The sequence below is a fragment of the Gasterosteus aculeatus genome, chromosome 6 (assembly GCF_964276395.1).
Source record: "Gasterosteus aculeatus chromosome 6, fGasAcu3.hap1.1, whole genome shotgun sequence".
Lineage (NCBI taxonomy): Eukaryota > Metazoa > Chordata > Actinopteri > Perciformes > Gasterosteidae > Gasterosteus > Gasterosteus aculeatus.
In genome coordinates this window covers 5,707,486-5,734,252 of record NC_135693.1, presented here as the reverse complement: position 1 = coordinate 5,734,252, position 26,767 = coordinate 5,707,486, and the positions used below count along the sequence as shown (strand labels likewise).

The 26,767-nt window shown below is 47.8% G+C and overlaps 1 protein-coding gene across 5 annotated transcripts in view; it reads right to left on the bottom strand.

The window, feature by feature from the left end:
• cfap46 (cilia and flagella associated protein 46) overlaps positions 1–6,808 on the bottom strand; it is a 44,700-nt gene extending 37,892 nt beyond the window's left edge. For 4 of the 5 annotated variants that reach the window (XM_078104650.1, XM_078104648.1, XM_078104649.1 and 1 more), the window contains exons 1-11: positions 6,399–6,785; positions 6,206–6,321; positions 4,459–4,590; positions 4,053–4,117; positions 3,171–3,335; positions 2,713–2,836; positions 2,400–2,494; positions 1,346–1,489; positions 1,109–1,208; positions 807–905; positions 211–401 (exon numbers count right to left, since the gene is read on the bottom strand). In XM_078104650.1, coding sequence (XP_077960776.1) covers positions 211–401; positions 807–905; positions 1,109–1,208; positions 1,346–1,489; positions 2,400–2,494; positions 2,713–2,836; positions 3,171–3,335; positions 4,053–4,117; positions 4,459–4,590; positions 6,206–6,321; positions 6,399–6,447 — 1,280 coding nt within the window. In that variant the 5' untranslated portion in view covers positions 6,448–6,785. Of the gene's footprint in view, positions 1–210; positions 402–806; positions 906–1,108; positions 1,209–1,345; positions 1,490–2,399; positions 2,495–2,712; positions 2,837–3,170; positions 3,336–4,052; positions 4,118–4,458; positions 4,591–6,205; positions 6,322–6,398 lie in introns of all 5 variants that reach the window. The other variant, XM_078104647.1, reaches the window with a different exon arrangement.
• Positions 6,809–26,767: the final 19,959 nt, after the last annotated feature.

Genomic DNA, 26,767 nt, shown 5'->3' with positions numbered 1-26,767 from the left:
CCATAAATCATCATAATAGCATTTTCCACTGAAACAACAGTAAGAATATCACACGTTAAAATAACCGAGCCTCCATAACATGCAGCATACTGTGTGCAAAGTGGTGCTCCCTCTGAACCGCTGTCATTTATCTTTGGTGAAGCTACTGGAAACACCCAAACGCGTGTAAGAACACACACGTGTTAGGATGAATATGAGGAAACTGGAGACCTTCTAATGTCTTCCAGCACTTGGGCCACCCTGAGCAGAGGTGTCCTGACACGTTTCCTGAGGTTGTGCTGCAAGAGCGGCAGACAGAAGCTCCACTGCGCAGCGCACACCGCCTGCGTGGCCCGAGGGTCCCCCTCCCCCGCCGCCGTCTGCAGCCACCGATCCAGCTTGCCGATCTCCTTCAGCCGGGCCTGTGGGAGGAAAAGGACGGATTGGGAGCAACGAGAGCGCAACACTTCAATCATTTGGCAAGTGAACTTGGCCTATGTTAGATATCAATGGGTGCCAATTCTTAAATGTGAGAGTTTTCATGCCAAAATATGATATAGTACAAAATGAGATTACAAAGTCCTTCTTCCCTTAAGATCTTTTTTTTTTTTCAGGAGAAGAAAAAGTGATCATTAAAACTTTCCGGCTTAAACTCTAAGCGCTGCTTGATGGGTTAGCAGGCAGAGATATGCAAATCAAGGGGAAGAGAGTTTATGGATGTTGCTCCTTTAGACCAAGAATAAGTAATAATAAATATCACTCAAGAGTTTATCAAGACGCCGCCATTGGGTGCACAGCCTGCATCATAAGGACGTATGATGGAGCACCTCCACGCTGGCTTTGGAGTAGTCGTCAGTCTTCCCCTCTCTCTTCTGGAGGTTGATTTCACAGTTGACACATTCCATTAATACGCGCTGGCCGAAACTCTGAGAAGACAAAGGTACGCTCATATACATGTCATATTAAGAGTCGCCATTCAACAGCGCATGGAAGAAGGGGCCACACATCTACGCCCGAGTCCTATTTATTGCCATGCGTTCTTGCACACTTCATTCTCAGTGGGAGCAAAACGTCTAATGTGGTGCACACGTTTTCATGTGTCCACAGCTGCTTTCAGGAAAACACTCACAGCCTCCCCCTCCGACTCCAGCTCTTTCAAACAGTCCACAGCTACTTCATGACACTTCACTCTCGAGGCCAGCAGAGCCAACTCCAGGAGGAAGGCAGCTCTGCAAAGCACCAGATAAAACAGAATTCATGCAATTCCCAGCTCTTCAGCGCTGTTATCCATATGTAGTTGCATGGTGGTGAGAAGTTGAGTAGGAGGACAGCAGGCAACAATGGTAAAGTTGTAGAGGTAACAGACCGGTCAGCTTGCTGGATGGGTGTCGGGCTCTGAAGAGGACTGGACTTCACAGGCGTAGCAGAGGCTTTGGAGTCCATCAGCAGATGAAAAATCTGCTCAAGCTCCCTTTTTGTTGGTTCGCCGTCCTTCACTTCTTCCAACTTGCTGTTTCACAGCATGAAGAAAAGACCCCACAATTTTTGAATTAATAATGCATACACTACGCACTGTACTTTGTAGACTACATACAGGCATCTGTAATCCCCCCCCCTCCCTAAAGTACTTGCACTATACAGTGCATAAACCTCAAGCAAAAAATCCTATAGGACGCTGACGACGGCCGGGTCAGACTGACTCATGCTGCCATCGCTGATAGCGGAGCTGAGGAGCCATAAGGAGCTCTGACATGTCGAGTACATGCCTGCAGAAATGGGAGGGGGCGGGTCTATGACTGGGCTTGTATGATGTCACAGCAGAAGCCATGGTGCTATACCATTACTGTGCGCAGGCAGCCAGATGAAACCTGCCCACCATGGGACTCCAATGGCTTAACGGAGGGCCTGTGAGTTATGGGGTTTAATATTTGAGTAGATTGGATAAAAGCATCCGAATGTCAGAATCCAAAATGAAGCGATATCCCTGTGAATCCCACCAGCTTAGGAAAACAAGGCAAATAGTTACTGCATTCTAGTAGTACGCCACTGCCAACTAGCCATGTTTTAGTGTACAAGCACGTCTGTCCAACATGTCATCGCCTTTACGTTTTAGCCGCAGCAACATTAATGTGAAATTGCCATCTTGAGCACGGGTTGAATCATATTTTGTGTGCCAAATTCCAAAAATAAAAAAAGAACAGCTCGAGGCGTTCCAGAAATGTCACACGCATGTGAGATGAACGCAAACAAAAAAACTCAACTTAAAACACTTTGTAGGTTGATGAAACTGAAGGAGATGCTGCGTCCAAAAAACACAAACATCCAATCAATGAAGCATATTCTTCCAAACCCAGTTTTGCCCTCAAATGAAGCAGATCTCAAATAGTTTCCTCTTACAGTGCAACGTCTTCTTCCCTTACTTTGTGAATTCCTGTAATCTGTAAATTACTGCCAAGGTAGGACACTGCCTGCTCGTTTCCATGACGACATCGTCCTCCGTCAGCTTGTGTTGGACCTGAACAAAGAGAGTAAAGAGTAAAGGGAGAAGTTCATTGTTATTCATCATCCCCAAATGCATCACTAAAAAGGTCTGCAGATTAAAAACAGTTAACCGCACCAACAAGTAGTGATGTTTTATATTGTGTAATTCAAAGACTGTACAGTCCACAATGTATTAAAAGAAAAAAAATCCCCAAATAAACGTCTCTACAAAATAAATATAATGCCGTTTACCAGTAACGTAAAGAGTCTTGGATAAAGATGCGGGATATGCGACTTCATGAACTCTTCTGCGTGTTTGGCAAAACTTGCTGCTTCTTCCATTTCACCGGAGTCCACGAGACACTTAATAAGAAGCCTGAATAGGAGCAGAGGGAAAGAGACTGATAGTGTCAGTGTGAAAGAGCAGTTTCTAGTATATGATTTTACCTTCACCTAGCTACCGTTCATCCAATGCAATCCAGTAAAATAGCCCTTCAATGTCCACATGTCGACACGGGGCTGTTGTATAATTGCGTGGCATTCTACCAATTACTCACTTATGAAACTACGGCAAAATAAATAAAACGAGCATGGAAGCCAGAGCGCTACGGTCACAGATGAATCCAGCATCAGACCCAATCAGACCGACAGAAACACGACCGCACGCGTTCATGAGGGAGACCTGACAGGAGCATCGAGGGGCTACTTGCATCATGAGCTCAGCCCTCCAGCTGTGGTCCCCGTCTGCCACCTCGTCCAGACTTTGGACCACCTGCCTGAGGGAGGGGACGAGGTGGCGGCTCCGCCCCGGCTGCAGGAGAGGACGCGCCGTCTGGAGGTACAGCACCGACGCATTGAACGCTAGGAAGTAGCATCTGGGAGTAACAAACCAAAGGCAAAATGATTGAACAGAGAAAGCGGGATTATTAAGAACAGGTCTGTGAATTAACAATGTGTGTGTACAAACGTCTAATGGGCTTCAGGAGGGCATCCTCTATGAGCCTATGTAAAATGAGGGAAATTTTACGAATCCAAGGTGCTGTTTTACGGAGAATCGAGAGAAAGGACCGTTTGAGCGCTGCTAATTTATACACCAGAGAGGGTTGTGTGATGGTGTGGGCCGGTCTGTATTAGCGATGCATTCCCTTTGGTGTTAATTGGGATTGCTCATTCAGCCCTTTTATTGACAGGTTACGACTTCATTAGCAGTGAGATTTAGTGGTGCTTGCTCGCGGAGCCGAGCCAGTGTCTCCCCATGCATCTCCCTCATGTCACAATTTCTACCATCACAACTATATTCATCTTCTTTTTTGCCCTGCTGACAGATTAAGAAGAAAAACAGTTTAACATCATCCACAAGTGGGATGAAGCGTGAAGAATCAACTGTGTTTTTGGCAGAAGAATCAACTGTGTTTTTGGCAGAAGAATCAACTGTGTGCTTGGAAAATCAAACCCTGTTTTTTTCTTTGTGCACCTTGGAATTATGACGGCGACCACCCGGGATTAAGAGAGATGATCAACTCTGTGTGGCATAAACTGGTCAACTTTCACGACGCTGTTAGAACAAACACACTTCTAAAGAAGTCACGTACCTCGGATCGCGCTTTGCAATGTCAATTGCTTTAATAAACCAAAGCAGAGCCTTTTCAAAGTCGCCCTAAAATAGAGAACAACGCAGAGGACTGTCAGATAGAACAAACACACAGCAAAGTATTCAACAGAGGCCAGTTTGGTAAAAACACCCAGAAAACATGAAAGTGCACTTGACTGTGTGAAGACAAAAGCCAATGAGCCTTGAAGAATAACATTGAGAAGAAGAAAATGTTTACGAAACGGGGACATCTGCTCCCCCTTTTGTGCATAGAGTACATAATATCTCTATACTGTGTGCGTGTGTGTGTTTGTGTGTGTAAGTGCATCCCATTGGCACTGAAATACGCATTCACACAATCCCCCCCCCTCCTCCTCGAGGAGCTGTGTCCAATTCGCTGTCCTCACCACAGTCCCAGCGGCCGGCGGAGACTCCAGCCGGCCCCGGCAGAGGTAGGCTCGACACGAAAATTGATTCGCCGGCGGGTTCCCTTCAAAGTACATCTTTAGACACGCTGTGCCCATCTCCAAACGACCCAGCTGGAAACACAACACAAAGGCCAAACTAAATGAATATTTAATTCCGCTGTTGCATTGAACCACCAGCAATTTACTCAATTTGATGCTGTATCAAAACTGAATGTCAGAAATGACTTCACGCTGATTTTACGGCTCCTGCTCGTCGTCAGATTAATTATCACAGGGTAGCTTTCATTAAAAGGAGCTGGATAGTCATTTGTTGATTATATTATCATCAAGTATTTCATTTTTCCTCAGGCTGGAAGACGATTAATCCAGTTCAAATTAACAGTGCATCAGTTTATTAGAACAAGCTGGCGACATTTCTTAAAGCAACAGGAATATTCATAGTTCTCTAATGTTGCTAACTGGAGTAATATACAAAATCACTGACACAATATGACTAACAGCCGAGTTGGGTACCTTTACATGCTGCAAGAAGAAATGAATCCCCTCCACATGCCGATAAGGTCAGTACTTGCCCGGATGATGACACTTGCATGTCATCACAGTACCGTGCATTTACTGATAGAAATGAGCTCCACATTGTTCACGTTCAAATGGAAATCTTTCCTTCTCTGAGGCTGCCTGAGGGATGAAAGAGCCCCTGTTCTCTCATATGAATCCGTCTAACACAAGGATGTTCAGCAGGATGCGGCTTGGCAGCATCCGGACAATGCGAACAGCTCTATTGACTGACTTAAATGTAAGACTACATGTGACTCCATACGGTCCTAGTAGTCCATTTTGACTAAATTCAATTTCTGCACCTCAAAATGCTTCTCAATACCTTGTGTGGCCCCCACGTGCTTGTATGCACGACGGATAAAGACAGATGGCGTCTTGTGGAATGTCCTCCCAGATCTGTCAAAGGGCATCAGTGAGATCATGTGAAGTCTGAGGAACAACCTCAGAGGTGTTCTATCAGGGTTAGGGCAGGTGATCGCAAGGGCCATTCAATTGTATGCAATTCCTTCATCCTCCTGCATGCATACTCTCGCCACATGACGCCGGACACTGTCGTCTGCATCTAACAGAACCCTGCACAAGGTCTGACCATGGGATTTCATCCCGATACCTAATGGCAGTCAGACTGCTGTTCTCTAACCTGTAGAGGTCTGTGCCTCTCTCCGTGGATACTCCTCCCCCAGACCATCACGGACCCACCACCCGAACCGCTCATGCTACCATGCATAGCGTTCTCCGTGGCTTCTCCAGACTCTTTATCGTCTATCAGGTGCTCAGAACCTGCTCTCATCTGTGACAAGCACAGGGCGCCAGTGGCGGTCATGCCAATTCACGCCCTGAGGCCACCCTCAGGAAGTCTGTTTCTGATTGTTTGGGCAGAGACATTCACATCCGTGGCCTGCTGGAGGTCACCCGTTCCACCCCTGCACAAAGAACACTACTTAAATGTATATATCATTACCAGAAATGTGCAATTGAATTGATGATAAAATTGAGTTCCTTACATTTTTCAGACACATTGAAATGCAACCTAATTCCCTCAGGATAATTTGTGTAAATATCAGGTGTCGATGGCATTGATCAAATGTGATTTAAATAAATATTTACGGTTTTATTTACTTTGGTAACAGTGCAGACAGGAAAATGACCCCACCCCCCCTCGTCTCACCTGCAGAGCTGCTTCGGCACAAGCGACGTACAACTCTGGGGGAACACGTGGAGTTCTCCCGCTGGTTCCCGCCGTGTCCTCCATCAGGCGGTAGGCGGACTGCAGCGCTGCGCAGTCTGCGTAAAGTAACGTCAGATGACGTGAAACACGGCGAAGGCTCACCCTGTGAACTCGCTACAGAAACAACACAAACCTTGCTGCTCCTTTGCCTTGGTGAGATACTGACGGATATCCAGCTCCATGTTTCGCACAGCCTAACCGCCGTTTGTTAGTTTGTACTGACACAACGCGGCGTTTCCTGCGCTTCTTCGTTAACTGGCGTAAAATCAATTACGTCATCCAGTTACGAGAGTTTTCGCGCACAATTAGCCAACGTTACCCCATTTAAAGTTGCAACGTTACAGGTGGGAGGTTGGTTACAAATAATTTTAAAACGGTTTGAATATTAGGTAACGATTATGTTCACACGTTACATTTACTATCTATATAAATATACCCCTTCATAGTGTCTTTAAAGACCAACTGACCCGGTGTTGATGGAAATGCTGGATGGCGCGTGCCACCGTCAGTGTTTGTGGGTGAAGGAGCGTTACTAAGCAACCCAAGACCGGGCGGAACTACGGTAAGCGAAAGAGACCAAAAAGGTGTACACATTGAGTGATGATTGGCTCCTGACTTAGATTCGGTTAATCGACTGTAGTTTCAAATGAAATCCACTTTTTACAGTCTCTCTCTCACACACTCACACTCACATACACAAAGAACCTCTTTATGCTCCTGGTCCAAACGATTTTTAACATCAAAGTGCATCATTAGAAATCCGTCCAGTCTGTGTGCAAATATAATCTACTTGGTCCAACCAAATACTGTTACCGATGTGACAGGGGAGAAAGTAGCGAGGCAAGGCAAAGTACAGAGGCAATCCCTGTAATGGACTTGCCGCTGCTAGATTGAGGTTTAACTGACAGAAACATGTATTACCTGCCAGAATTTCAAAGCAGCATAGATAGCTCTTCAGTGGCCCTCAAGCAAAGTAGTTCAGCAATTCATCGGGGGACCTGTCTAAATACAGACAGAGAGAATATTCATCCTTTGGGATTTCTTTAAATCATGTGAAATATATGAGTTACTGGATGACAACTTTCTTCTGTAACTTGACCTAGTTAGTGGTTTGAGTTGGTGGCTTTTATTTGTTTTCATAATTTAACAACTGCCAAAGCAGCGTGTTTGTTGACGAAACACTGTCGTTTCACTGTCTTATGGCTGTTTTAAGCAGTTTGACAGATAAATCCTGCCTTAGCAGATGGTGCTAGGTGAATAGGCTCTTAAAATGCTAAATATGTTAGATTGGGCATCCAGTGTTACAACAATACAGCTATACAGCTTATGACGTATTTACTGCTCTATAATCCAATGAAATGGGATTTATCCAATGCAAAAATATCTGTAATCTCACGTTCTTTCAATATTTGTCATTAGGAGAAGAAAATGTAGACTTGAGAGGAATGCCTTCAACGTGTATTGTCATGGAAAAACCCCACCTTTTTTCAAATGTCATGCTTAGGATAAAAAAATGATTATGTCCCGTGAAAAACAACTAGATAATTTTCACTTTGTTCAACATTTTAACTTATTTTCATTGTCACTGGAGCTGCCTCAGGAATCACTCACATCCACAAAGAAAGGTTTAACTTTCTGGGATTACATGAATAACAAGCGTGAACTCTTTCAGAAGTAAATTCAACAAACCACAGAGTGTGTTGAAGTTCACTCCAGTGAATCAATGTTAAGCTTCTGTCGAGGCTAAACGGCGGATTTTCTTTAGCTCTGTTCAGCTCCTGCTTACACATCAACATTTCCCAGAGATGAATAGAAGCAGAGACCCAGGAGGCTGTTGCTCCTCCTCCTGTGTTTGACACGGGGAAGTTCATTGCAAACACGCGTTCAGATCAGCAAGAGGAGTCGGGACACATTTGTCATGTGGCTGATTTTCATTTTTCCAGCAGTTAGAATCAAACGACTCACTCTTACAGGCATGCTTCCACTATGAAAATATTTGTTTCCGTCAAGCTAAGCTCATGCACGTTTCACTTTTCCGAGCCATTTGGTGGTAGAAACTTGTGCATTATCTAACCTCCTGACGGGGGAACTTTTAACATCCCTGAAAATCCCCAGAATAGCAGCATATACGTACTTGATACAATGATAGTAAAATGTTAATAATATTCTATTGGTAGTAATTGAAAGCTAGTTAAAAATAACGAGTGTCAAGGTTTACACTGGTCTGAATGAAATTGTTTCCCAGTTAGTTACAAGAAATACTGCAGGAATTCAACTATGAAAAAAAAAAAGTAATGCAGCTTTTGTAGTGCTTCAAAACTTAAAGCTGCAATGCTGTCTTATCCTAAATCCTGATGAATTTAACTAACCATCTATCTTTGAGCCCAGGACATTGTCCACACAGGTCGTTTTTTCGACTATTTGAGAGAGATTCAAGCTCAACTTCTAAACCCTTTAGGAATGACATTCTCTATTAAATAGGTATAATTAGTAATGTGAATAGGAACATTTTACATTAATTTGGTACACCTCACAGCAGTTTTCATTCACATCCTATGTGACCTCCCCTGGAGGTTTTCGCATCAGATGTTTTCCAGCCCTGAGTGGGTGGATGTTGCATTCCAAGCAGTTTGTAAAACGCCCTGCACTCCTCAAGTGTCATACTGTATGCACAATATATGCACAACACACTATTAGGATGACGTGATTTCCCAATCTGCAAGCTTAAACAATTTGACATTTGAAAGTAATCTGGCCTGTCAGAGCTGGACCGTCAGACGCACAGTTGCTTATCTACGCTAGCATGTGCTCAAACAGCTAATGAGGGTATTGACTCACTGCTCACGCTCTCATTGGAGATGATGGATGTCGCTGATTTGTGAAAACATCATCAGCGTGGGGATTGGATTTGATGGCGCCCTGCACGCATGCTTAGCAATAACTGACACAATGGCCAATCCTTCCCAGCATGTATCTGCTGATGTGGTTACATTTCATATGTATCGCCCAATAACACCAGGTTATACACATTGGTGCAGTTTTTTACCTATGCTCTCATTTGTTATTTGAGGTACCGGTAGATGTTGTCAGGCAGGAAGGAGGAGGACTCGGACGCAGAGGGTTCAGCTGATATTGCTTTTTATTACTAACAAGAAAAAACTGAAAATCTCTCTTAACGAGGAAACAAAGGTCGCGATCAAAGTTCAAAAGGAAAAAACTCAAAATCTCTCTTAATGAGGAAAAAGGTTGAGATCAAAATTCAAAAGGCAAAAACTCAAAATCTCTCTTAAACGAGGAAATGTAACAGGGATCAAAAGGACGTGACAAACGTTATCGGACTTGACGTAACTCGTGACGTGAGGGCTGGTGTGCAGGGCAAAACAACAAGACACACTGGCACAGGACAAGGGGCGACGCAGACTATAAGTACCCATGAGGGAGTTGTGGGAACAGGTGGACACAATCAGGAATCAGGGGAGACAATCAGACTGGTGACACATGAGGAAGGGCAAGGGACCTGAAACGAGAGGGAGTTAGTTTCCAAAATAAAACAGGAAGTCAAAAAACAACTGGAGACAGGACAAAAACGCAACTTGACATACAGGTGTGACATTACCCCCCCCTCAAGGCCGAATACCAGGCGGCCTTGGAATGTCCGGGTGTGCTCTATAAAAATCTCGAATGAGATCCGGGTCCACTATGAAGCTAGACGAGACCCATTGTCGTTCCTCTGGGCCGTAGCCCTCCCAGTCCACGAGGAACTGCCTGCCCCGTCCCCGCTTACGTACCGCCAGCAGTTTCCTCACCGTGTAGACCGGCCCCCCCTCGACCATTCGAGGGGGTGGGGGTGGCTTGGGGTTTGGCACCATTGCGCTCTCCTTCGCTGGTTTGATTTTGCTGACATGAAAAGTTGGGTGTACCCTCAGGGACCGGGGCAGACGGAGGCGCACAGCTGCTGGATTGATAATCCTCGAGATGGGGAACGGGCCGACAAAGCGAGGGGCCAGCTTTCGTGATTCGACCTGCAAGGGTAGGTCCTTGGCTGAGAGCCATACTCGCTGGCCGGGCTGGTACACTGGGGCCGGTCTCCTCCTGCGGTCCGCTGCTTTCTTCACTCTGTCCCCTTGTCTGATCAGCGTCTGGCGTGCCGCTGCCCAGATGCGGCGGCAGCGGCGGACCAAGGCCTGGGCGGAGGGCACAGACACCTCTGGTTCGGACTCGGAAAACACAGGGGGTTGGTAACCAAAAACGCAATGGAAGGGAGACATGCCAGTGGCGGAGGTGGGAAGGGAGTTATGGGCGTACTCTACCCACGTCAGGTGTTCGCTCCATGACGCAGGGCTCTGGGCCACCAGGCACCGGAGGCTGGTTTCCAGTTGTTGATTGAGGCGCTCCGTCTGTCCGTTGGCCTCGGGATGGTACCCCGATGTGAGGCTAGCTGTGGCTCCGATGAGCTTACAGAACTCCTGCCAGAACCGCGAGACAAACTGGGGCCCCCTATCGGACACAATGTCTCTGGGGAACCCGTGGATCCTAAACACGTTGTTCATCATGCAGATAGCGGTCTCTTTAGCGGTGGGCAGCTTGGGTAGGGCTAGGAAGTGTGCCATCTTTGAAAATCTATCCACCACGGTCAACACCGTGGTGTTCCCCTTGGAGGTCGGTAGCCCCGTGACAAAATCCATCGAGATCTCTGCCCACGGCCGGGACGGGATGGGCAGCGGCTGTAGCAAGCCTGCGCGGGCTCTGGAGGAGTTCTTGTTCCTGGCGCAGACGGAGCATGCCTCAACGTACTCCCTGACCTCCGGCTCCATGGACGGCCACCAGAACCTCTGCGTGATGGCGAACATGGTCCGACGTACGCCCGGATGGCAGGTGAGCAAAGACGAGTGAGCCCAGTGGATCACCTGTGGGCGCAGATTAATAGGGACAAACAGACGATTATCTGGGCACCCACGAGGTGGGGGGGTCTCACCGTTGGCCTGCTTCACCTTGGTTTCTATAGGCCAGGTAACCGCTCCAACCACACAGTGTAGTGGGAGGATGGGCTCAGGTTCCCTGGCCACGGGCTCCGGGCTGAAAAGACGGGATAAGGCGTCAGGCTTGGTATTTCTTGATCCCGGTCTGTAGGAAAGGGAAAAATCAAAACGGTTAAAAAAACAAGGACCAGCGGGCTTGACGGGAATTCAAACGCTTGGCCTTCTTGATGTACTGCAGGTTCTTGTGGTCTGTCCAAACCAAAAAAGGGTGCTGTGCCCCCTCGAGCCAGTGCCGCCACTCCTCCAGCGCCGCCTTCACTGCCAGCAGTTCACGATCTCCCACGTCGTAGTTCCGCTCCGCTGCAGTCAGTCGTCGCGACAGGAAGGCACAAGGATGAAGCTTGTTGTCAGACTCTGCTCGCTGGGAGAGAATGGCCCCGATCCCATTATTGGAGGCGTCCACCTCCACCACAAACTGGCGAGCCGGATCAGGGAGCGTGAGGATGGGTGCTGTAGTGAAGCGCCGCTTAAGCTCCTGGAAGGCTGCGTCTGCCTCGGCGGACCAGTGAAACGCCACCTGCGGGGAGGTAAGAGCATGGAGCGGGGCTGCTGTCGCGCTGAAGCCTCTGATAAACCGCCTGTAAAAGTTAGCAAAACCGAGAAATTGCTGTACCTTCTTGCGGCTATCAGGAGTTGGCCACTCTACTACCGCGCTTACTTTAGCCGGATCCATCTGAACCCTCCCAGGGGCTACGATAAAGCCCAGGAAGGAGACAGTATCGGCATGAAATTCACTCTTTTCCGCCTTCACATATAACCCGTTGTCTAAGAGACGTTGCAGGACGAGTTCAACATGGTTCCTATGGGTGTTTAGGTCGGGGGAATAAATCAGAATGTCATCTAAATACACATACACAAACTGGTCTAAAAAGTCTCTTAACACATCGTTTATCATCGCTTGAAAAACTGCTGGGGCGTTTGTGAGACCAAAGGGCATGACCAGGTATTCATAATGTCCAGACGGCGTGTTGAATGCCGTTTTCCACTCATCCCCTTCCCTAATGCGAACCAGGTGATAGGCGTTGCGTAAGTCCAGTTTGGTAAAAATCTGCGCCTGTTGAAGCTGGTCGAATACTGAGGTCATGAGAGGTAGAGGGTATCTGTTCTTAACGGTTATGTCGTTAAGCGGGCTGTAGTCAATGCAGGGGCGAAGGGTTCCATCCTTCTTTCCCACAAAGAAAAAACCTGCCCCTGCTGGGGACGAGGAAGGTCGGATCAACCCCGCCCTCAGGGAGGATTCGATGTAGTCCTTCATGGCCTGCCTCTCGGGCCCGGAAACAGAGTAAAGACGGCCCTTCGGGATGGTGGAGCCGGGCAGAAGGTCAATGGCGCAGTCGAACGGGCGATGAGGTGGTAGAGCTGTGGCCTTGCTCTTACTAAAAACCTCAGCGAGGTGGTGGTAGCAGCTTGGAACTTGGGTCAGATTGGTGATCTCCGAGTCTGTGACAGGGTGAGTGACGACACGGTTTAGCGTGGGGTTCTTCCCTTGGGGGCATGATTCCCGACATTGGGTCCTACAACCCTCCCCCCATACCATAATGTCCCCGGTGCGCCAGTTTATGTGTGGGTTGTGATGAATTAACCATGGGAACCCGAGGATGAGATGGTGCAGAGGTGAGTGTATTAAATACAGCTGTATGCGCTCCCAGTGATTGGTGATGCGAAGCTCCACCGGTTCTGTAACATGGGTTATAGTGAACAATGCACTTCCATTAAGTGCGCTCGCTTTAACCGGTTTACTCAATGGGTCAACCCGAAGCCCCAGTCTTTGTGCTAACCCCCAGTCGATTAGGCTCTCATCTGCCCCTGAGTCAATCAATACCCCCAGCTCTAGGTTCTTATCCCGGTGCTTAATCCTCACTGTGGTCAATCGGCGTGGAGTAGGAGTTACTTCGGCGACTTGACTCACCGACTGGTTGGCCTTTACTGGACAGGCGGTGATGAGGTGGCCACGCTCGCCGCAGTAAAAGCATCTGCCCTCCTGGTAGCGTCGCTGTCGTTCCTCTTGAGAGAGCCGGGCCCTCCCCATCTGCATGGGCTCCTCCTCGCCTCCGGCACGGGTTCTTGAGAGTCGCTCAGGGGAGGTTTGACGCGATGCGGCGCCCCAGAGCGTCGGGGAAGAGCCAGGTGCGGCGGGTGTCCCTCTGGGCCCACGCTGCCGCCTCCGTTCCTGTAGGCGGTTGTCGGTGCGGATGGCGAGGGCGATGAGGGAATCGAGGTCCAGAGGCAGGTCCAATGGGACCAAGAGGTCCTGGATCTGGTCGGAGAGCCCTCTCAGAAAAACATCGTAGAGGGACGTGGTGTTCCACCCACTCTCCATCGCCAGGGTGCGAAAACGTATGGCGTATTCACAAACGGACTGTCCACCTTGCTTTATCTGACTGAGCTCACGAGCCCTTTCTCGGTCTGTTGCCACAGGGTCAAAAACAAGTCTGAGAGCGTCGGCAAACTTCTTTGGTGAAGAGCAAACTGCCGAACTCCTAGCCCACTCAGCGGTGGCCCATGCCTTGGCCCTTCCCGTGAGATGGGACATCATGAAGGCAACCTTGGACCGTTCTGTGGGAAAGTGCATCGGAGAGTGCTCGAAGTGCATTTCACATTCAATGATGAAGGACCTACTTTGTCCGATGGTTCCGGAGTATCGTTCCGGAGGTGCCAGCCTCGTGCACGCATCTGCTGGTGTGGCTACGGGAGGGGGCTCAGACGGCGTGGGGGGTTGTTCGGGAGAAGCCGCGGGGTTCCTGGAGAGCAAGGTGAGAATTTGTTCTACCTGACTGTTTAGGAGTCCCACCTGCGTGGTCATGGCAGTCTTAAACCCCTCCTGGCTTTGAGCAAGTCCCCGAACCCCTCGATCGAGGTCAGCAACAAGGTCTTCATGCTGCGCCAGTCTTGATGCTTGAGCGCGCAGCGCCTCCGTCAGCTGGTCCTTCTCTGCCGAGTCCATTCTGGCCAGTGTGTACTGTCAGGCAGGAAGGAGGAGGACTCGGACGCAGAGGGTTCAGCTGATATTGCTTTTTATTACTAACAAGAAAAAACTGAAAATCTCTCTTAACGAGGAAACAAAGGTCGCGATCAAAGTTCAAAAGGAAAAAACTCAAAATCTCTCTTAATGAGGAAAAAGGTTGAGATCAAAATTCAAAAGGCAAAAACTCAAAATCTCTCTTAAACGAGGAAATGTAACAGGGATCAAAAGGACGTGACAAACGTTATCGGACTTGACGTAACTCGTGACGTGAGGGCTGGTGTGCAGGGCAAAACAACAAGACACACTGGCACAGGACAAGGGGCGACGCAGACTATAAGTACCCATGAGGGAGTTGTGGGAACAGGTGGACACAATCAGGAATCAGGGGAGACAATCAGACTGGTGACACATGAGGAAGGGCAAGGGACCTGAAACGAGAGGGAGTTAGTTTCCAAAATAAAACAGGAAGTCAAAAAACAACTGGAGACAGGACAAAAACGCAACTTGACATACAGGTGTGACAGATGTAGTGTATTCCAGCCGAATGCATACATTGTGTTGCTGCATGTAAATCAATGGTAGTGCAATAAAACGCTCTATAAGTAGAGAGTTTTACATCCAACTGGTGCCTCACATTTGGCTGCACAAGCATTCAAAGTATCCCGTTATCTTGTTCCAATGCGGAAATAAAAAAAAAAAGTCCACTCTGGCAAAGTCTTCCCTAAGACACTTCAATCATTACCAGACAGTTTTAGTTAACGGCTTTGCTGCCGTTGCTTAACAGACTGATTAAAAAACCCTAATGTGTCTCATTGAGCTTGATGATCAAATGGGAAAAATGAATCAGTTTTACTGTGAAAGATAGATGGGATGTTTTATTTACAGAGGCCTCTGCAGAGGCGTGACTCTCGGGACGGCAATTAAGTGTGCCAGTGTAACATTTTGGACCAGAGTGATATATCGGTATCAGATAACTACTGGATGGTTGGACATCAGATTTGGTGCGTTGCATGACCCATAAAGATGAATTCTAGTAGGATGATCAATTGCCACCAAAGGGTCAAGCCTTTCCTAAATGAAATACTTCAGTTGACCTACAGCGTACATTTTTTATTTCATCTATTTCATTTTTCATCCCCCTTGTTATCAAAACAACCAGAATGCCTGCACCATCTTATCTGGCCGCCCCTGTGAATCCCCGGCAGCAGCGAGAGTGCAGGGGCAGAATTGATATGTTAGTCTCGTCTGCCTGACTCATTGAATATTTATCTGACTGAGGACACTGATGGAATCTATGGCCCCCGAAAACTGCCCCAAAAGATTAGGAGCCTAATTGTGCTATGTATTCATAAATCCAAGTAGCCGAAAGATTCTAGGGACACCGTCACCGCAATGAATGTTTTCAGTGAAACTAACTAAATATTCAAATCTACACATTACTAGACTGACTTTACAAGAACAAGATCCATTGATTTTATTTTTACAGGGATTGAAGGAGGTCTGTCTTTTGCATTCGGGATTTGGTACATCCCTTGCTGTTGATCGATTAAATTACAGAATTACAGAATTACAGAATATTATCTTTAAGACTGTCAGGTTGAATATGAAGTGATAGAAAACTGGCGTTACATTGTGCATCATTTGGCTAACTCCGCAAAGACACATCGGAAAATGTTGTTTTTATCCTACTAGGAAAAAAAACGCCAGGGGTTTAGGTCGAGAATGGCGACGCTGGGGAAAAACATCTTTAATTCATGCTTAGCACATGTGGAAGGGGTGGTGTGTGGATATAAATCAAAAAGTAGGCAATGAAAGCATCACTCAAGCATGCACACTCTTTTTAGCCCAACTTAAAATGTGTTGTCACGCATTTTTTAAAGTTAAGTCAACACTTTTGAAAGAAGTTGAACTAACTCGAAATGTGAACTTTACTAATACGTAGTGCAATGCACTGAATCCTTTAAGTAGAGAAAACTAGAAAAGCCCAGTGGGCATGCATACACGTAAGCATGACCTGCTGTAAGCTTTACAGCAACTTTACTTCCATACTTCCATCACCCTTTCTACATTTTACGTCCCTTAAGGTTTGACGAGTGAGAATTGACACAGCCAGTTGGTCTTGATCTGCCCAATTATTAATAATTCATTAAAATAGTCAATGAAAACACATCGATTGGCTTTTTCTTATGGGGGTTTTCTAGATATATTGGTAACTGTCTGCTGCATACTGATGTGGCTTAACATTTCGGAGTGAGTGCTATCTGTGGCTAATACCTATTTACCCCACTTATGGTAACAAAAGCAAAGCTGCCTCTCCGTTATCCATCCGTATAGTTTCCTGGTGCGTAACGATCATGGTGGCCTCACAACTCCGTAGAACGCTTACGGACTTCAAGTCGCCCCCATTTGGATTGGTGACAGGATGAGCCCAGAGGATTGATCTCCTGGTTAAACTAAAATAAACAGAAAAAGTGGGAGAAATGCCCTCCAATGGCTTTGGATGAAGGCATCAGCTAAATGACATGTGATGTAATTTAACCTAATTTAAAGCATAAACTGCAAATACAAAACTTACTGAGAATACTACACAAAGAATGTGAATGATAAAAGGCAAAAGCTTTAGTGTCACATCGGATGTGCATCAAGTCAGCAGGTTGAAATCGGAAAGGAGTGACAGCGCATGAGGATTTAACGACAAACTATAGCTAAAACTATGAGATAGTAAAACGTCGTAGTTAGACTGTAGAAACAATTAAGCTGCTTTAAGTCATTAAGACTGAGCCCTTTCTGTCAGGCCATCACAAGAAGGTCAACCAAGTATTAGAAACTCTAAATCAAGAGGAACAGACAAATATATTAACTGCTTGTACTATTTTAACTAGAGCGAAGTTTCAAAAACAGAAAAAATCCAATAAAAATAGTGATTCCTAAACTCATGGCTGCTTCATCCTGTCTTGTTGTTCCTGGCTGAATCAAAAAAAATCCAGGCGTTCAATTTGAGCCATGAAGCTTTGGAGGCATTAATCATGTCGACGGAGGTGAAATAAATGAGCTGCCTCGGCGGTCGATGTATTTACCCAATAAGACATGGGCCTGAAAACTTAAGGTCTCATCAATTTGAGCAGCCTTTCGATCACCTCTTTTCAACGTGTGTCTCATTTTCATTGTCATTGCTTTACGGACTGGCCGTTATTTAGAATTAATCTTAAATTAGGACTCAAAACAATCCAATTATGAACATGATCTTTTCCCACGCATTTTTTTTTTAAGAAAAAAAGGTTTCTGTGGTAACAAAATATTACAATTGTCCCAAACTGAAATGAGATAATATTTCTGGCTTGACTCCTACTACCGATAACATACTGGCGACTGTTTATCAGCCTTTAAAAGGTTTCCCAGCAGCATGGTTATGTATTTGGGACGTGTTTTCTGGTAGATATCCAACTAAATCTTTGGTTAGATGGGTTCATTATGCACTTTATTGTGAAACAGCAGCATACACGTTCCTTGCTTGAGCTGGAGCCCAATACTCTGAAAAAGAAAAAAGACAATCATTAGCAACGGCAACAGAATAATACGTCAAATATGTTTCCTGCAATTCACGCCAGAATTTCCACCTGGCTCATCGAGTTCACCGCCTTCGCTGTAATACACGTGAGATATCCGTCCCTCATTGTGGAAACATGAGCGATGCGGGACGGCGTGGGTATTTGTTATTGTGTGATTGAATGCGCCGTGCTTTAAATTGCCTGGATAAACAGACGTCGGCTTCACACATTCATTTTTATTATTTATGCTGCGGTTTCTGCCGACTTCAGATCCTTCTCGCGTGGACATGTTTTTATGACAGGCCTGGGAATGTTGTATATATTGCAAAGAGCGACAACTAAAATAAATTTGGTTTCAGGTGCCGCCTCGTGTCAATTTCCACATTTCACAGACGTTAAACCTCACCAGATCAACTGTGATAAAAATCTCTTTCCTAAAGAGGTGAAAAGGATCCTTTTCGTGAATATTTCAGGAGGAACGTGAAGGATGAATGATGCATTTCATCATGCTGTTGTAACTGACATCAGCCACACTTCTCAGGTGACTGATGTGTTTCTCCGGCCTGTGTGTCTGCACGTGTGCGATGAAAAGCTAAAAGGACCCTCAGTGATATTTGATACTTATGCAACACCGCTGAGCTCAGGTACCATGGTAACCACCCAGGACCACCCTCCTCCCTCTCACACGGTCCCAACGTATCTCCTCTACTCCTGTCCTTTAAAACCGCGTCCTGAGCCCAGCAGAAACCAACATGGCAGCAGGTAACCGGCCATCAAGCTGAACATCTTTCCGTCCGCGTGTTTGCTAGTGAACTGTTGACAAGTTCATATCGCGGTCACAACATGAGAGACATATCTGAGGGGGCTGCTACCGCTCGCCCCTTCTTCCCTCCGTCTCACTCTTCCTTCCTTTTTTCTCTTTGATGATTCTTTACGAATCATCAAAGAGCTTGAAGAAACGTACAATGCAACACTGTCACAATATGATGACAAAAGAACAATCTCAGATGTGTCATGGAATGACATGAATCGCATTTAAAATGTCTTTTCAGGGGACTTCTTCTTCTCTGTATTTGAATACAGCCACTTTTTTTCCAACAGATTGGCCTCAGCAAAAGGACACGCTTAAAAAAAAAAAAAGGCACCGCACAAGCCCACTGCGTGCTTGTTCTGAACAGAGCACTAGTTCAGTCACAATTTAATCACAGGAAAGTCAAAGTGAGCCCTAATGAACTCAACCCCCCACTCTCTTCAGTGTTTTTTTATGTTCCCTTTTATTCTTCAAATGAAAACTTCCGGTAAAGAAAACCACAAATCACTTCTGTAGGAATTTGTGATCTACTGTACTATGACAGTGGGATGAATAATGGAGGCGCAGCAGGAGAGGAACCGAGGCACTGATGACTTCACGCCTATTGCCTTGGTGACGTGACACCTTTCAAGCATTAACTTCTTACCGTGTACAGATGTGCCAGTAGTTTAAACCGGCGGCCACTTCAGCACTTCAATTTGTCATTTTTACGATGCAATACTAAAAGACTGAGGATAAAAATACAAGTTTGAGGCAAGAAAACATGGGAATAAAGAAGAAAGGCACCATCTCAAATACCAAACATGTGAGTGTTGTCCTTTTCTCTTGTATGATGCAGTCCGGCCGTAGTGATACAGGAAACCTCTTCAGGGCGGTGCCGGCGTTGTTTATGATTCACGTGGCTTCCCTCTCAGCAGACTGAACAGCGCAGTGTGTTTCCCTCTCGATTCACAATCACACTTGAGGGGAAACAGTTTATGTAAGGCGACAGATGGGTTGTTATGCTCCCGAAAACCGATCCCCTCTGAGCCAAGACATCAAGTTCAACCTTGCGCAGGCTTTCTCCCTCCTTACCGCCTCCCCCCGCCCTCGCCCCCCCGTCTCATGTCGACAAGCCCTCGCACTCCACCGGCTCTTTTGAGGCGCCTGCACGCACGGCCCTATGTATATGTAAAGAGAAGACACCACCCTTTGCATCATCCATTCTCCTCCTCTTCCTCTTTCCACAACACGCTCGACAGCAGCGTAAGAAGGAGTCGTGCAGGAAGGCTGAAGGGTGGCTGGAGTGAACAACCAGATTATTGAAATATATATGCATTATTGTCTTAGATCCTTTCCCTGGCGTGACACTTATTGGGTCCAAACAGATTTCACTTCCGCTGGAAGCGTATTCCAGTGTGGAAGGCTCCTGAAAACACCTCCTGTGAACAGAAAGCCTCTGCTGCTTACAGCAAATTCAAAGACATCAAACTGAAAACCCTGCTGACTGTAGCCCATTAAACCCACCGAACATTGTGTACTTCTGTTATTACAACGCACTGTGTGCCATCGCAGATGTTCTCGATTTGAAGCAACGAAAAGGGGCTGTTTTGTGAAAAACACCACCCGAATAAAATCCAGTTTCAGTGCTCTTTCTTTTGTTAATTAATATGTCCTCAAACTGCATCCATCAGGCAGTATTTCCCAAGCTCCTCTCTCTGTTTTTGGGTGGTACTCAACACGTAGTGTTTTCGCCGTGACGATTGTGCAGAAGCTTGACGTCTATTGGAATCTAAATCAACCAATACATCAACCGCAGCAGACCTTTTATACGTGTGCTCTTTATTTGGAATTTCACGCTGCTCATGGTTAATAGTCTGTCTAACAGTGGGAATCGTTACACAGGGAGGTTGCGAGAAGATTTAGGTTGCTAGAATGTTCTACGGAATAACCTGTAGCAGAGAACTTGTCACACTATCCATTGAATGTGTACTGAATATGTACACATAGCATTTCATTTTTTCATCTCCTGCAGGAGGATTATGGAATGAGTCCGCTTCAATCCGCTTGTGATTGAGTGTGCATGCACCTCTGCCTGCGTACACGGCTAATCCTGCAATCCACTGCCGCAAACTGCATCAGATTTTTGGTGCCGGTTGTGCGTCTGCATGGCAACTTGCTCAACACGGTTTATTCTGCTATTGACTGCAGGGTGACTACCTCACAAGCAATCAGTTAACGGTGGGTTGTGTTCATTCACTCTTCATCAAACAGTGGTTCTCTTTTTGTGTTTGTGATCTTCAGCCTATGTTTTTTTTTAGCTTTTTGATCTTTACCTGAATGAGTTTGACATCCTGTAGATGCATATGGCAAACCCTTCTTTCTTTAATATGCCTTTTTTTGTTTTCCCAAACACAAGGCATATTTATACAGGGAGTTGACAGGAGTTACCTGCTGGGTAGAACCATTTCAGCTCAAGCTAAAGCAAGGATGTGGAACAAATAGATATTTATTCAAATACTTTTACAATTTTGTATGGAAAAAGTCCTGTGTATGAACTATCTAGACTGCCCTTCCCCCAACATCCATTTGTATTACAGCTGCCACAAAACACTTGCAAGAGTGTTTTTGTGGTTGACTCCTTTGAGTCATGCATGACAAAGTGGGACATGATTCGTGACACAATCCTCAAGACACGAGTGGTGCATCGGCTCTCGTACACCACAACCTTCTATAGCATCTTGATCCTGCTTGGGCAACGGGATCTCCAAAACCTGTTCGTAAAAATGTATACAAAATATTTGACATAGAAATTCGTAACAATATATACGAACTGGCGGTGGTTAACCACGCCCCTTGAGTGAACGTCTCTCCGCCATGTTGGATTTTTTGAGGGGGTTTGGGTTAGTATTGTATTCTTACAATTTAACATTGATTTCTCGTTAAAAATGCAATCATAACACGTTTATTTTACATCGTTAGACTTCACAAAGTGTGTTTACGGGGTGCAGGTCCCCGTTCACTTTGAACAGGCTGACGTCATCAGGTGCAGTCCGTATTTATTTAGTATGCATCACTACGAATTTGTATCTTTAAGATTTTCGTATACATTTATACGACAAGGTTTTGGAGATCAGGCTGCCTTGGGGAAAACACACAAAATCCCAACTGCTCAATACTTCAATGTGTGCTAGGGTTGAAAAAACGCCGAAGCCTCAGCAAAAGCGCTGGTGAATATCCTTCAAAAAGAGCAGTGAGTATCCCACCAGCCTGTGTTTCTCTGTAAACACATCCACACAACATATTTTCCACTCACACCATGAGCATATTACAATTTCTCGCTCTCATCCCCTCCTGTGCCTCCACCCACCCTCTCCGTCCTCCTACCCTCCTCCTCCCTTAATGATCAGTGGATCTCCTGCTGGAGAACACACATTCTCTCTCTCTCTCGATGAGATGAACCCAATCAGATACCAAGACTTATTTCTTCGCCATTGACAACAACTTCAGCAGAGCAGGACTTTAACAGTAAGCATGTACTCTTAATTTGATTCCCGCCAGAGTTTTCTTTTTAATCTCATCTCGACCTCAGAGTGTTTTCCTATCAGGGCTGCAATTTTCTGCCCGTGTTTTCTGTCAATCACCCAATGCACCCACAGGAAGAAATGGATAGAAACAAATTGCCTTTGAAGCACTGTCCTTGTAAAGCATCACAGACCAAACATACTGGGGAGCCCGAACGGGCTTTATGGGGTAACGGTACAAACTGCTGTCAAGTATGATATTTTAGTTGAAAAGTTGCTGTCACGACCCCAGCTCCCTGAGCATGTTTCCCTATTGTCTGTTTGTTTTTCATGGTTACCGAGCAACGTGGAGAGGCGGAGAGTTCCAGGCCTGCGGCCAATCAAGCCAACACACCTGATCTTGATTAGCCACCCTAGTTAAGCTGAGACCGACATCCAGTCCTTGCCGGATTGTTAGACGAAGTAGTACGTGTGCCTGCATTCGCTACCACCGCTACTTACTGAGATCCCGAGAATTCCCTTGAGAAACACTTACTTGTCTTTTGTCCTGTTTTCTAGTTCTGCACCTGGGAACCCGTCAACCTCGCCTGGCCACGGAGACGCCTCCACCCCCACCACCTCACCTTGACTCGCCATTCTGCACGTTGGACTACTCCTGCACAGTGTCAATAAAGACTCTTTGTTTTCACCTGAACCCATCTGGTCTGGTCTGCGTTTGGGTTCCATCAGAGGGACGTGACAGAACAATCCGGCCACCATGAACCCAGCGGATCTAGACTCTGTGAGCCATGCGGTGTCCCTACAAGGAAATTTGTTAGGGCAACACAGCACCGCCCTACAGGAGATCATGTCGTCGGTACAAGCCTTATCTGCCAGCCTGTCTGCCATTCAGGCCCAGCTAAATGCTCCTGCTGCGTCTCCGCCAACTGCATCACCCCCAGCCCTGGTCGAGACTGGAGAAGTTTCCCCATCGGTCCGGGAGCCCAAGGTGCCCACACCGGAGAGGTATGAGGGAGATCTGGGAGGTTGCAGATCCTTCTTGTTACAATGCGGTCTGGTTTTTGACCTCCAACCTCAAACCTACCACTCGGACAAGGCTAAGATAGCCTTTGTTATTGGGCTGCTCCGGGGAAAAGCGCTGGAGTGGGCTTCGGCTATTTGGGAGCAACGAGACCCCTGTACCACCGCATACCAGGAATTCACGGCAGAGCTGAGGAGGCTGTTCGATCACCCCACCCGGGGTAAGGATGCAGCAAAGCGCCTGTTCGCTGTGCGTCAGGGAAACCGCAGCGTGGCAGAATATGTGATTGAATTCCGAACACTGGCTGTAGAGAGTGGGTGGAACAACGAGTCCCTACAGGCAGTGTTCTACCAGGGGTTGACCGAGCCACTGAAGGACGAGTTAATTTCCTATCCTGAGCCACAGAATCTCGAAGACCTGGTGGCCTTGTCCATCCGGGTGGATAACAGATGTCGGGAGAGAAGAAGGGAGAGACGGTTGGGATTGCCAAACCATCCACGGTCACCCAATTTCTTTCAAGGCACAGAGCACCCCAATCGCCCGACACTTAGCGAGACAAGGGAGGTGAGACTGCCTGACCCTGAACCAATGCAGGTGGGCAGACAGGGGTTGTCCACTGAAGAGCGCCAGCGGCGGCGAGATACCAGGAGCTGCCTCTACTGCGGACGTGCGGGCCATTACATCTCTTCCTGTCCTCAGCGCCAGGGAAACTCCCGGGCTCGCTAAATTTGGGAGGCCTTCTAGCGAGCCAAACCACTCAGACCCCCTCCCCTCGTGCCAGACCCCTTTTTCCTGTCACCCTCACCAAGAGAGACCAGTCTGTGGAGATTAATGCACTCGTTGACTCTGGCGCAGATGACAGCTTCATCGATGCTAGTCTGGTGGAACAGCTGGGGCTCTCCAAGGAACAACTTCCGGAGGCCATGGAAGCGACCACCCTCGACGGCAGACTACTAGCACGGGTAACCATGAGAACGGAGCCAGTGAAGATGCAGTTATCGGGCAACCACTCGGAAGACATCTCCTTCTTCATCCTGTCCTCACCACACATGCCCCTGGTTCTTGGTCACCCTTGGCTGAGGAAACACAACCCCACCCTGGATTGGGTGACAGGCAAGGTAACTAGTTGGAGTACTCACTGTCATGCTAACTGTCTTAAATCTGCCTGCTCCCACTCTATCCCCCGCCAGGTGGTGTCTTCCCCCCCCCCGGATTTGACTCTGGTGCCAACGGTTTATCACAGCGTAGGTGAGGTTTTTAGTAAACAACAGGCACTGGCCCTTCCTCCTCACAGACCCTATGACTGTGCAATCAACCTGATTCCTGGCGCCACCTTTCCCAAGGGACGCCTCTATAGCATCTCCCGACCGGAGCGCGAGGCCATGGAGACCTACATCAGGGATGCCCTGGCAGCGGGCCTAATTCGTCACTCATCTTCCCCCTTAGGGGCTGGATTCTTCTTTGTGGGTAAAAAGGATGGGTCCCTTCGGCCTTGTATTGATTACCGGGGTTTGAATAATATAACCATCAAGAACAAGTACCCTCTGCCCTTGATGAACTCTGCCTTTGACTCCCTGCAGGGCGCTTCGGTGTTTACTAAGCTTGATCTCCGCAACGCTTATCACCTCATCCGAATAAGAGAAGGGGACGAATGGCTGACTGGGTTCAACACCCCCATGGGCCATTTCGAGTACCTAGTCATGCCATTCGGCCTTACTAACGCCCCTGCAGTATTCCAGAGGATGATAAACGAGGTACTTAGCGACATGATTGGGCGTTTTGTGTTTGTCTACCTGGATGACATACTGGTCTTCTCGGAGAACTACAGTATCCACACCCAGCATGTCCAGCAGGTCCTTCAACGCCTTTTGGAGAATCGCCTCTTCGTTAAAGCAGAGAAGTGCGACTTCCACGCCCACACAACATCATTCCTTGGATACATTATTTCGGAGGGACAGGTGAGGATGGATCCCGAGAAAGTGAGGGCGGTTCTGGACTGGCCTCAGCCTGTTACTAGATTGCAACTCCAAAGGTTCCTGGGGTTTGCAAATTTCTACCGCCGGTTTATCCGCGACTACAGCCGGGTGGCCGCCCAGTTGACAGCCCTGACGTCCAGTGCCAGGCCCTTCTGCTGGAGCCCGGACGCGGACAGAGCATTCCGGGACCTAAAGCACCGGTTCACCACGGCACCCATTCTCACACAGCCGGACCCCAAACGTCAGTTCGTGGTGGAGGTGGATGCTTCTGAGGTTGGCGTAGGCGCCATCCTGTCCCAACGTAGCTCTGCCGATGGTAAGCTCCACCCGTGTGCTTTTCTCTCTCGTCGTCTTTCCCCAGCAGAGAGAAACTACGACGTGGGGAACAGAGAACTACTCGCCGTCAAGCTTGCCTTGGAGGAGTGGCGCCATTGGCTTGAGGGAGCGGAACAACCATTTATCGTCTGGACCGACCACAAGAATCTTGCATACGTGCAATCGGCTAAACGTCTCAACTCACGTCAAGCCAGGTGGGCATTATTTTTTGGTCGCTTCAACTTTTCCCTCACGTATCGACCAGGCTCCCGGAATGGCAAGGCGGACGCGCTGTCCCGGGTATTCGCGAGGACCGAGGAGACAATGGCCAGGACGGAGACCATCCTACCCCGGAGCCTCGTGGTGGGGGCAGTAGTCTGGAGGATTGAAGGGGAGGTAAAGACTGCCCTTCGGAGCCAACCTGGTCCAGGTAATGGCCCACCGGGTCGTTTGTTTGTGCCCGAACCCCTTCGATCGGCGGTACTCCAGTGGGCACACGCCTCGAGGATTGCTTGCCATCCGGGCGTGGCCCGTACCATGGCGCTGTTGCGCAGACGCTTCTGGTGGCCAGCCATGGGAAAGGACACTCAGGGGTTTGTCGCTGCCTGTCCTGTCTGTGCACGGAATAAGGGAACAAATCGACCCAGTGCAGGACTACTTCACCCTCTACCAATTCCCAGGCGGCCCTGGTCCCACCTGGCTCTGGATTTTGTAACCGGTCTTCCCCTATCTGAAGGTAACACAGTTGTTCTAACCGTAGTTGATAGATTCAGCAAATTTGCACACTTCGTGCCCCTCCCAAAACTACCCTCAGCTACAGACTGCTGCTATCCTGGTCAAGGAGGTTTTTAGGATCCACGGTCTGCCGAGGGACATCGTATCCGACCGAGGTCCCCAATTCACATCGGCGGTATGGAAGGCATTCTGCACTGCCATCGGCGCCACTGCCAGTCTCTCCTCCGGATTCCACCCCCAGTCCAACGGCCAAGCGGAGAGGGCCAACCAGAAGATGGAGGCAACACTGCGATGCCTGGTCTCTTCTAACCCCACCACTTGGTCCTCCCGGCTGCCTTGGGCTGAGTATGCCCACAACACGCTCCCTACCGCCGCCACAGGTATGTCGCCCTTTCAATGCCTATACGGCTATCAACCCCCGTTGTTCCCCTCGCAGGAGAAGGAGATTGCGGTTCCCTCGGTCCAGGCTCATTTCCGGCGCTGCCACCGGACATGGCACCAGGCCAGGGCAGCCCTCTTGAGAGCTTCTGGTCAGTACCAGGCCCAGGCCAACCGTCGCCGTTCCCCCGCACCCCACTATAAGGTGGGG